This window comes from Canis lupus, chromosome 26, assembly GCF_011100685.1.
Source record: "Canis lupus familiaris isolate Mischka breed German Shepherd chromosome 26, alternate assembly UU_Cfam_GSD_1.0, whole genome shotgun sequence".
Classification (NCBI taxonomy): Eukaryota; Metazoa; Chordata; class Mammalia; order Carnivora; family Canidae; genus Canis; species Canis lupus.
The window spans coordinates 2,413,252-2,425,308 of record NC_049247.1 but is presented as its reverse complement, the minus strand read 5'-3'; the positions used below and the strand labels follow the sequence as shown (position 1 = coordinate 2,425,308).

Below are 12,057 nucleotides of genomic sequence, written 5' to 3'. Positions count from 1 at the left end.
AAGAGCCAGCTCTGGGTGCTCTGGTCCCTGTTACATCTCCAGCACCAAGCTCCATACTCATCAAATTGTTGTAAAATAGGGAAAACCGTTCAGGTGACTCATTCTCTTAAGTGCTTTGACAAAATGGATCTCAGAGAAGCTGTGCCTGGCTCTCCACCCTGCACTTACACAGATGGGTTTTCTAATATGTGCTCTGGGGTGAGTGTCGGCAAGGGTAAGTTCTCAGGACGTTAAGTTACATCTGTCACAAGCTATGGGGACTCTGGCAAGCCGCTGGACCACCTGTGTTTCAATTTCCCCTTCTGGAAACGTAGGTAATAATTATGTCCAATCTGTAAGGCTGTTTTGAGGATTAAATGTGTAAAAAAATACCTGAATCACTCTGAGCAGTGCCTGCCACAGATAACAAGTGTCGGCTACTGGGAGTACAATCGATCTTACTCCTGACGCACTCAGCAATCTCATGCACCCCACTCCCCTGCCCCACACATCACCCTGGGCTCCTAGGAGGAACCCAGAAGCCATACACAGGGAAATGGAATCTGAACATGCTGGAGGAGGACATGAAGATGCTCCCTCCATAGCTCTGTGCACTGCGACCAAATCTACCTAGGATGTGGACGTCTCCATGGAGACCACATGAATGGACAACCTGTAGGACCAGAACCCAGCTTGGATTCCTCTTTGCCTTGGCATGGGGTGTCCTCCACCCTTCCTCACCCCTCCCCACCCTGGAGCACAGCGATGTCCTCGGAGGTGGTGGTGGGGAAACTCAGAGATGACCCACCTGGGCTTACTCAGCCACCACATCTCCCAGCTCACCCAGATCTATGGACCAGAGCTCATCCTGGCCATCAGAGCATTCCAGCAGGTGCTTCACTGACCTGGAGATGGACCATGGTCCATTCCCTCTCACTGCCCTCTGTCTGGTTGAGAGTGGCCCTATGATATAGGGTGATGTGATGGGGAGGGACTCCTATGGAAATGAAGGTCAGTTCATGGTGACAGAGAGCAAATATCAGTGGCCAGAAGTCTGCAGAGCCAAAGGGGACCACAGAGAACTTTAGCTGCAAGACAACCCTGTCCATCCTAAAATAACAGTAATGAGGAACTCCTGGGTGGTTCAGTGGTTGAGTGTCTGCCTTAGGCTCAGGTCATGATCCTGGGGTCCTGGGACGGAGTCCCACATCAGGCTCCCCAAAGGAGTCTGCTTCTCCCTCTGCCTATGCCTCGGCCTCTGTGTGTCTTATGAATAAATAAATAAAATATGTTTTAAAGCAATAAATAAAATAACAGTAATAATTATAGCATTTAAACCAAAAAGGCTAACCATATGAGAAATCCCTTTCATAAAAATCGCCGGACAGGCCCCCTGGTCAAAGGGGGACCAGCAGCTACCAAGGCCGTACCCTCACATTCTGCCGAACCACATCCACACATCTGTCCACCTGTCCCCAAGAGAACCTCCCAGAACCACGATGGAGACGGGAACTGCCACATCTCCTCAGGCCCACTGCCTCTGTCTCCTCTCCCACATTTCCTGGATGTGGCATCAGAAGGCAGACACTGCGGGGGGTGTGGAGACTCTCATTCCTACAGCTCTCACCCCCCACTGGAGCAGATAAGAGAGTGTGACATGCTTCCCTGGGCCTCCCAGTTTCCCCCTTCTGGCTGTTTCCCTAGTTGGGAAGATCAAGTCCACTCCCAGAGCTGAGTTTTGGGACCCTGAGTTCTGTGCTTGGAGGCAGGAGGGGAAAGTAGTTTCTTTCACGCAGTGTAAGCAGTGAGCAGTCTCTGCTTTGTGGAGCGTTATGTTCTAGTAGAAGGAAGAAGGTACCACTGCATGCAATGTAAAAGATTTTTGAGAACAATCTGACTACACACACGGTCACCTTAATTCTAAACTTTGAACCCCCCTCTGTGCAAGAGATGAGCTCACTCTGTAAACATTTTTTCCCCCAACGACCATACTCTACTTGGAGAATTTGGTGGTTTTTAACTTGCAAGGGTATTTTCTCCCACAGGGGATGTGTGGCAGTATCTGGGCACCTTCTGGGCTGTTGCAGCTCAGGTTTCCATTCTACAGCAACTCATGATAGGAGCTTGGGAGGCTGACAGCAGAGACCAGACCCCCCACCAAAATACTGTCCAATGCGAATGTCCGCAGGATAAGGTGGAGAAACCCCATCGGCTCTACTGGGATACAACCCAAATGGTAAAATAATAAATATCCAGATGCCCCTACTGAAATAAATAAATGAATGAATGAATAAATTTCACCTGTAGAATTCCAAATAATGTAGGTACCTATGAGAACCTGGAGGAGGTGAAGTGTGGCGCTCTTCTCCATAATTGTGAGCTTCCTTCCAGAGCAGGTGGCATGGGGGCGGGAGGGGGGGGACAGTCTCATGGGAGGAGGGAGGGGAGCATCCTTGGGGGTAGGGTGGGGTGGGGGCAGGTAAACCCTCACCCAGCCCCTCACGAAGGCAAAGTCAGATGTGGGGAGTCAGGCACATCCCTGATACGATGTGATGACATTTGTATTACTTTTCCTCTCTGGTTTCCAACCCAAACTCATCACTCCAATCTGGTCTTGAGAAAACCATCTGACAAGTACCCCTGGAGGGACGCTCTTCAAATGTCTGAACAGTGAAGTCTCTAACCTTTCAGAGTCCATCAAAAACGTTTGTGTGGGAAATGGTCACAGTCCAGAGGGTCTCAGGAGACCCAACACCACATGCATGGGACATCCTGACTGGAATCCCGGCACGAGGCATAGAGACAGGAATGTGAATCAGGCATGGTTTGTTAATTGTGACAAATGTCCCACAATGATGTAACATGTTACTAATGGGAGAAATCAGCCACGAGGCATCTGAGACTGTCCTATGTTGACTCCACAACATCCCTGTAAATCGACATCAATTCTACAACCAAAAGTTTATTTAAAACAGATGGAACACCCTCCTTTCTCTATCTGCCGCTGACCCATAGTCTACTCCACGCAACTCTGAATGTCCATTGGGTGATCAAGAAAGGAAATCCCCAGGCACAGATGTCAGAGACCTCACTGGGGTCCGGGGACCCCCGCATGCACCCCTTCTCAATGGCACTCCAGGGTCCTCATGAGTGAGATACCTCCTCCTGGGGAATATTAGTGACAGGTAATTGCAGGACCCCATGTTTCAGTACCAGAGCCACACGGGGCCCCCTCCCACCCCCTCCCACCCACCCCCGGCGCAGACAGCAAGTAGACACAAGAGCCAGTGGGAGCCTCTCCCAAGTCTCAGCACCTGTTATGAGCCTGGCAAGGGCAGAGGAAGGAGCTCACAGTGCGGGATGCTTGGGGTAGGCTGCTCCACCCACCACCTCTCAGACACCAAGCTCAGTGCCCCCATCTCTTTTTTTTTTTTTTTTAATATTTTTATCTATTTATGATAGTTACAGAGAGAGAGAGAGGCAGAGACACAGGCAGAGAGAGAAGCAGGCTCCATGCACCGGGAGCCTGACGTGGGACTCGATCCCGGGTCTCCAGGATCGCGCCCTGGGCCAAAGGCAGGCACCAAACCGCTGCGCCACCCAGGGATCCCCAGTGCCCCCATCTCTTATTAATTCTTGAGACCCATAATACATACCCTGCAAGTCTTTTATTTATTTTTTTCTTAAAGAAGCTAGGCTGGCCTTATGGCCTGCAGCTAAGAATATTATTGGCTACACCAAGGCATATTTTACCTGAAATAGAATAAGAAGAGGAGCCTATTCTAGGTCAGGGCAGGTTCAAAGTCTGTATCCTTCAAGTGATTTAAGCTCAGGGCCAAACTCAAACTGCCACATCAATTCCTAGCAAGCTCAGAATCTGGCCAAATGGGCTTCCCAAACCACCAATGAAGACCTTTCAAGCCTTACCCATCCCAGATTGCCTTTCTCCCCGCATCACCTATTCTTATTTTATTCTCTTCCTGCTGCTTTCATAACCCTCATGTTTCCAAGAACATTTCCTTGGCAATAATGCCTTATTCAGAGACAGCCTTGCGTCTGACCACTGTGGCAGGCACATGGCTCTTCACACTCTGGAGCACTTAGCATTAATACAGCAAAGGCCTCAGTAAAGTATATGCACTTGTTCATAAGCAACAATGTGTCCACTCACTCATTCATTTGTTCAATCAATTTAAGAACATCTCTGACTTTGATACAAGTCCCTGTTTGAGTTTTGTGCTACTGTTTTGGACCTTTTCGCTTGCACCAAGCTCATGCTATGCAAATATTTGGCTCTAGCCCCACATTCAGATCTGATGACCGGGACCCTTTTCAAAGTGATGTCCTGTGAGGAAAAGGAACAGAATAGGTGGTGGTGGTGGGGATGTGAGAGAGAGTCTGCATTCTGTTTTTCTTCCAGACACATAAGCAGGTGATTAGAGACCTGAGATACTTCTGAAATTGGCTCCAGGGGGGCAGGTGGTACAGAACAGGAAGTGAGAACATGAAGAAAGGGCCCAAGTACATGGGATGCTTCAGTTGTTCATTTGAAGGAAAACATTTTCTGAAATTAAAAAGGATCCTCAGATGTCTAAGGAATGAAAGCATTTGCTTTTCTTCTTTTGTGGTGGTCTGCTTAGGAAGACAGGAGCTCCAGGAGAGAACAGAATTCATCAGATGACAAATAGCCCCACCCAGCTTCTCTTCTTCTCGACAGTTAACATGCACAACTGTGCATGCACACAATCACACACACGTACACATATGCACACACGTATACACTCACACACATGCACTCATATGCACACACCTTCCTGCAGACACATGCACACATGCATAGACCCACCTGCATACATGCACACACCCACACACATGCACACATCCATACCTGCACACACATGCACACATCCACCTGCACATACTCGCCTGCACACATATCACATATGCACTCACCCATGCATACACATATGCACACAGCAGGCACACATCCACATATGCAGACACCCACCTGTACACATGCACACACTCCTCTGCACACACACGCAGATACATGCACACACCCACCTTCGCACATACACAGCAACTGCTTTAAACTACACTTAGTGATAATTTGCAGGACAAAACTTGATTCCTAGAACAGAAGCACTGTGCATTAGCCACTGTGTCACCCTCAGGTTACAGGCACAGAAATAATAGGGTGGTGGCCAAAGGCAATCAATCGCTATCAGAAAAGGGCTCAAATGTCAGCTGCTGTGCAGGCTGGAGGGCTCCCTCCTGTTGGTGGCACTTACTTCAGTCCCTTTCTCACCCTGGTCATCCTTAAGTGGTGTGGACGTCCAACTGGCACCCAATGACATTAGCATGTCAACAGAGCGTCTAGAAATAAAAATCACAAATTCAGAGGAAAGCATCCAAAGATACATGGCTGGATCCTGCAGAGCTATTTATAGCAGAAGGCCAGATAGAGCAGACCCATACTCATTCTACATATTGGAAGCTATGCTAAATTAGTGTAAAATTGACTTCATTAAAAAAGATATACTGTGTTATTTTCTAATTATGAGAATTCAAACTAAATGCTCAAAGCATGACCAGATCCACGTTCACCTCCAGCTGTTGTCACAACCCCTATGACTCACTCGTAATAACAGCATTTGAAGTATGCAGCAAGCATACAAATGCTGCTTTTAAGGGGACAGAAAGTGTACCACCTGACCAAGTTAAACACATAGCCATGAAATATTCATTTCACTATTACCTGAACCAAAATACTGAATTTATTTCTTTTCAAATTTCTAATTGGTGAACTCTGAGCAAATACACTTTTGCTATATATCCAAAATTCTCAACTCTTTGACTTCTAATGTAGAGCAACCACATCAAGGAGTTTCAAATGTGTTTGTTTCTGAATTTGCAAAGATTTAGACTCCTTAGATTATGCAGCCCAGCAAACCAAATTTCTGCTGGCTTCGTTACAGCTTGCCAAGACAGAGCTGCCCTCAGGACTCCGACACCCGTGTCTTAATGTGCAGTAGGCGGTCATCAGATACAAAGATTTCTGTGAAGTTTAATACTACACATACAACTACCTCCCCAAAACAGCTGGATGCAGATATCATCTCCTGGAGAGTTAAAACTTCAGTAGATTTTGGGTTTTCACCCCGGGATCAGGAAATCAACAACCAGCAGCTGGCAAACCTACAGGACGGCAGAGGGTCCAAAATCATGCAAGAACAAAGCTCTCCTTATTCCAAACCTTTGGTTTCTACCAGCAAACAGTTCTCTACATAAGCAGCCATCTCCACAGAGAATATTATATAAGACCGTTGATCCTGGAAAAGCAGAGCACAAAGCCCGCACACCATGCAGCAGGTCTGTGAGCAGCGGAATTGGGTCTGCTTCCAGGGACAAAAGGAGAATTAATGAGGCCTCAGCCCTACAGATGTGCTGATGCAGCCTAATCCCCAGGGTCAACCCCCCCCCAATACACTATCAGCCCATGCCAAAGGTCTGTCCCTGCCAAGAATCAGCCACATTCAATCATTAGATTAATGTCATGCATTAGCTCCTATTTCTTTAGTTAAGAGTAAAAGGTCACAATCAACAAATCTTAAATGTGGAAGGTATAAGCAAAAGGAGGATTCCTTTCTGAAACTCCTGCACCTCTTAACAAAAACAAAGAGAAAGGGGAGAAAGAGAACAAAGAAAAAACAGATATGAAGCCCACATGGAGAAGGACGAGAGAACCAATAATCCTGGCATGACTTTAAAAACCGCCCAGAGAAACGAACTAGGGGTGGTGGAAGGGGAGAAGGGCAGGGGGTGGGGGTGAATGAGTGATGGGCAACGAGGGGGGCACTTGACGGGATGAGCACTGGGTGTTATTCTGTATGTTGGCAAATTGAACACCAATAAAAAATAAATTTCTTATTAAAAAAAAAAAAAGAAAGTAAAAACCGCCCAGAAACCGCATCTCATGTACAGACATTTTCCGGGGTCATCTCCAATGTCATCCATGGCACGTGAAATCAACGTTCTGAGTTGGTAACAATGGCAGGACGCTTTTAGTGACCCCATCACCCTGACACCCAAGTAGCTGTGTAGCAAAGCTGTGTCGTATTTAAAACAAATGGAAAACGCTTTAATGAAAATCCCAAGTCAAGGCAAGTGGCTTCTCTCATATATGACATTCCAAAGTGAAAACTAACTCATTTTCCACCCAAAGTACACAGTACTCCTTTAAATGTCTTGTCTTTGTATGTTCGTATGTAAGATACTCAACAAATTCTACTGTATATTCTTCACACATTATGCTCTTTTATGTTTCGAACACTGAGTTCTATTTCCAGGGAGAAACAAAGTGAGGTTGGTACCATATCATACTTAGAATGCACAGGCTTGGCATAGACTGGAGTTGGCAAAACTGTATCCTCTCTCCTCAGACAACTGTTACCATCCCATGTGCTGACTAGACTCATTTCAACTGTGAGCCATTTGACACCCTGATGTGCAAAGGACCCCCTGGGACACACCCCTCCACACCCGCGTTCCTCAAACTTCTGGGGAGAACCCAGGCTCAGGACAGAGCACAGATCCACAGCCACCTGGCTGTTCTGGGAGGGCCCGAATGATCCTGTAAAGGGAGAGTCTTTACCACCAAACTGTCGACCATGAAAGAGCAAACTATTTTCTGCATTTTTCCCTGAAAAGGAGATTTATAAAATTTGGAAGGTGTTACACCTGTGAAGGTGCTAACGCAGCTCACAGGGTCAGGGAGTGAGAGTCTGGAGGCCTGGCCAGGCCTGGAAGGTTCAAGGACAGGCGCCCCCGGAGGCGCAGGGGCAGGTGCTCCCAGAGGCACAGGGGCAGGAGCTCCCAGGGACTCACCTCAGCGTGAAGCGATCGGCGCTGCAGTTCCGGGACACGGCCACAAGGAAGGTGAGCACATCGCCTTGCCTCGCTGTCCTGGCGGAGTACAGGATGGCCACGTTGCTGTCCAAATGCAGCTCCCGCAGCGCGGGTCTGCCCCCCGTCTGATAGAGGAAGACGCTGCCGATCCTCTGCAGGTGGGGCACGGCCTCGTCCAGCCCGTCCTTCCCGGGCCGGATGGCGTTGCCCTTCCTGACGTCGCCGCCGCCGCCCGCACAGTCCCCGCGCGCATCCCCCGGCTGCACGGAGTAGTAGAGCTCCACGGGGCTCCCCTCGGGCGGCCCGGGCGCCCGCTTCCTCCCGGCCACCACGGTGGGGGGCCCGAACCAGGCGGCCAGCAGCTCCAGTTCGGCCACGCACAGCCCCAGGGCGCCCTGCAGCCGGCAGCCGGCCCGCACCTCCCGGGTCTCCCGGAAGGCGAACAGCCGCAGGCAGGGCAGCCGCTCGCCGGGGCTCTGTGCCGCCCAGTCCCGGCCCAGCAGGTGGAAGAGCACCTGCACCCGGGGCCGGCTCAGGTACACCTTGTCCCGCAGGATGTGCGCCCTCAGCCTCCAGTTGAGGGAGAGCTTGCTGGTGGCTCCGAAGGGGCTGGAGGGCAGCAGGAGGTCCTGAGGCACCACCTGCTCGATGGAGAAGGGCCCGTAGCTGGCGCTGAGCACGGGGAGCCTCTGGGCTCTGTAAATTAGGAAGGACTCCACGCGGGACTGCAGGCTAGAGTTGCGCATGATGTCCTGGTTGGCCTCCTTCAGGAAGAAGGACACGTCGGCGTTGTTGATGTGGTAGGTCACAGGGAGGTAGGTAGGCAGCAAGGAGAACCTCTGGATGCTCTCCAGGACCCCTCGGCTCTCAGTCACTGTCAGGAGGAATCAGAGCGCAGGCGTTAGGAACCCAGGCCAGTGCTAACAATGCTTCCGCCGTCTCCATACCCCTTCCTCCCTGATTGCCAGCTTTGTCCCAACCATGCACCTCTCTACCCAAAACCTCAGATGCCATCCACTCACTGTCTAAGACGTGTGTTGCTTCTACAACGGGGTGAGCCTAGGACTCGCTCCCTTTGCTAAAAAGTGAGATCACCCGGGATTAGGAGTCTGAAGAACATGCTAGCATCAGACAGAGGAGGCTGCTCCCATTAACTCCAGGACAGAGACTAGGTGCAGAAACAACTTCCTTGGCGTGGGCTTCAATGCTTCAGCCACATCTCACCTGACACCCTGTGTACCTCCTTCCACTGATAACACGTGCAACACTTAAGGACACTTGGGCCACCAGAGAATGATAAAGGACGCTGGGCGATGGTAAATGAAGATGGGATCTCACAATCGCGTGCATGTCACACACACCCCTTGGATGTCAGCTGACAGACTCAGAGCCCAGAAGGATTTGCCTGGAGGAGTCTTCTAGGAGGCAACCTGACCATGTCTCTCACGGCGGGCCCAGGTGTGCACAGCACACACCTCATGCCCCCAAGAAACACATCATTTTCTTTACAGCCACCTCCTCCCTGAAAGCTGTTTTGATCCCGGAGCACAAAAGGTATTCTTTTTCTTCCTTACTGATCATATCCCTCCATGGCGGGGGGAGGGGAGAGGGAGACCAAACTGCCATTTTTACAGTATGCCTTATTTTCTCTAAGAAAAACACAGACATAGAAATTCAATGCAAGAATGAATTTTACGGGTTTTAGAAATGGAAATTACTGGCTTTGGGAACACTGACTTTCTAGGCCAAGTTCCACAAGTCGTACAAAGCCCTTCCCATTAGTAGCCATGTGACTATCTCTGGTTATTCTGCAATAAAAGCAACTCAAACCCTGACATTCACTGTGCCCACGTGCTTAAAAGGCCCATGTGAAAACCTGTTCGGATGCATGACACCAACCCGACCTGGACCCCTGGAGGCAGCTGACTGTGAGCGGAGGAGAAAGCAAAGAACTCAGGAAAGAGGTTCTGTGCATGGCTTGGCTGCACGTTTGCCAGGGGACAGACAAGTCACTGACTCCTTTGGCCTCGTGGGGCTGGTGTGCAGAGTGAGGGCCCCGACCAGGGCATCGACGCCCTGTCCAGCTGCAATGCTACAGGTGCTAACCTGCATTCACTCCCCCTTCTGGACCAGCAGCCAGTCTGACTCATACAATTGTTCTGAGTGTACAGACAGCCCCCAGGGAAGAACAGTCAGTGGGTGGCATTACCAAACCCAGGCCAGGCTAAGCCCCAGTGAAGCAACCAAGGTTTGCGTGGTGCTGAACCATTTAAAATCGACGAAAAAGTGAGCAGTTTTGACTGACGTGAGCAGTGACTTCACGCGGTTCAACCAATAAATAGGAATTTCCTTTTCAAAAATCAAAATATCATAGGTATAACCAGATACTTCACTCCTTAACAGGATTACCTTTTTTAAAAAACTTTCCGGAAATCACTCAGGATTCGTATTTCTCATAATCCTGTACTTTCCCATGTGAGTTTTAGTGAAAGCTAAGAACAGGGTGTGGATTTTCTGCTAATATTCTGCACTGAATGCTTCATCCCTTCACTGGGTCTGCCCTCCGCACCCTCTGCTGCATCGTTGCCATTCCCCAGGTCTCAATATAAAGTCACTTTTCTGGAATGCCTCCCTTGGCTGCCTGCTTCTGGGTCACAGGTGCCATCCCATTCTTCCATGTATCCCGCATACCCCTCTGTAGGACTTCATGCTAGGCTGTAACTGCTCCCATGCTCCGTGGGTTATGTGCAAGTGAGCACACACAACAGATGGGCCTTTACTCTACGTTTTCACATCCTTGGGAGGGCGCCTGGAAAATACCAAGTACCCAATAAGTATTTGATAAATGCATGAATGGATGGATCGACAAATGAATTATGACATTAATAGTACAAAGAGCAAATTGTATTTTTATTTTTATTTTTAAGACTATTTTTTTAATTTTTACTTTTATTTTTAAGAATTTGTTTATTCATGAGAGACATGGAGAGAGAAAGAGAGGCAGATACACAGGCTGAGGGAGAAGCAGGCTCCATGCAGGGAGCCCGATGTGGGACTTGATTCTGAGACTCCGGGATTATGCCCTGAGCTGAAGGCAGATACTCAACCGCTGAGCCACCCAGGCATCCCCGAATTGTATTTTTACATCAGGATTGTGGATGTTGTGTTCTGTACGCCATCTCTCTACAATCAGGATCCTTAACCCCATCAGGAGCTCCAAATAGATGTTAGCTATTTGGGGCCAAGGAAGACAGAAGTTTCTACACACAATGAGATCCATAAAAAGACCTACATCAATGACACGGGGTCTCCTGATTCTTAAAAATACACCTCAGAACCCCTCAGAATAATGGCCTTAAGCTGTCTCATACCAGCTTCTCATTCATCCCAGAAACTGCCAAAACCAAATCACCAAGCTGCAGAGAGTTAAGCATGCACGATAGACAGCAAGACCATGTGAACTCTGCTGTGGAACACACAACCCCTACTCCTTGAAGACATCAAACTTAATTGTGCAGCTAATTACATATTCCAAGGAATGACCATGAGTGCCCTGACTTTATTTGGGAAAGCAATAAGGAAGTCACTGCAAACATTGTTCAAAAAAGGTAAGTAATTTCTAAGCTTTCTTCCACAGATGGCCTATTGGTCTTTTTGCCTAGTAGCTGGCCTCAATGTTTATTGCTTAAAAGTGCTCCAAGTTGAACTAAAGTTCATGGTATTTACTTACACTTCCTTTATTCTTTTCTTTTTTTAAAATAAAATTGTAAAAATAATGCCAATTCTGCTCCACAAGACACAGAACACACTAAGAAGTAAAACTCATTACCCTTGAATCCCCACAGGGGTGGCTCTTACAACCTACAAACACCAATTCCACATTAACACGAGTGAGGTGTCAGAGAAACAAGAAGCTGTAAATCTCAATTAATAAGCCATTAAGAACAAAATTACATTTGATTTTGATGCCATGGCTTTCCACACTAAGTTGAAGGAAAGCAATATGTTCCCATCTTAAAGCAATTCAGTGATGCTGGAGAGATTTTATATTAATTTTAGCATTTTTGAAAACATAATTTTCCCCTAATAATACTTTTAAGAAAGATGGGGAAGATAGCAATTTGAGCACCGACCTTTACATCTTCCCCTGGGGAGATGGGAAAGCAGTAC

The 12,057-nt window shown here is 48.4% G+C and overlaps 1 protein-coding gene across 1 annotated transcript in view; it reads right to left on the bottom strand.

Annotated features, from left to right (window-relative positions):
• Positions 1–12,057, bottom strand: part of TMEM132D (transmembrane protein 132D) — a 525,295-nt gene that overhangs the window by 437,684 nt on the left and 75,554 nt on the right. The window contains exon 2 of the mRNA XM_038574733.1: positions 7,867–8,761. Coding sequence (XP_038430661.1) covers positions 7,867–8,761 — 895 coding nt within the window. The remainder of the gene's footprint in view (positions 1–7,866; positions 8,762–12,057) is intronic.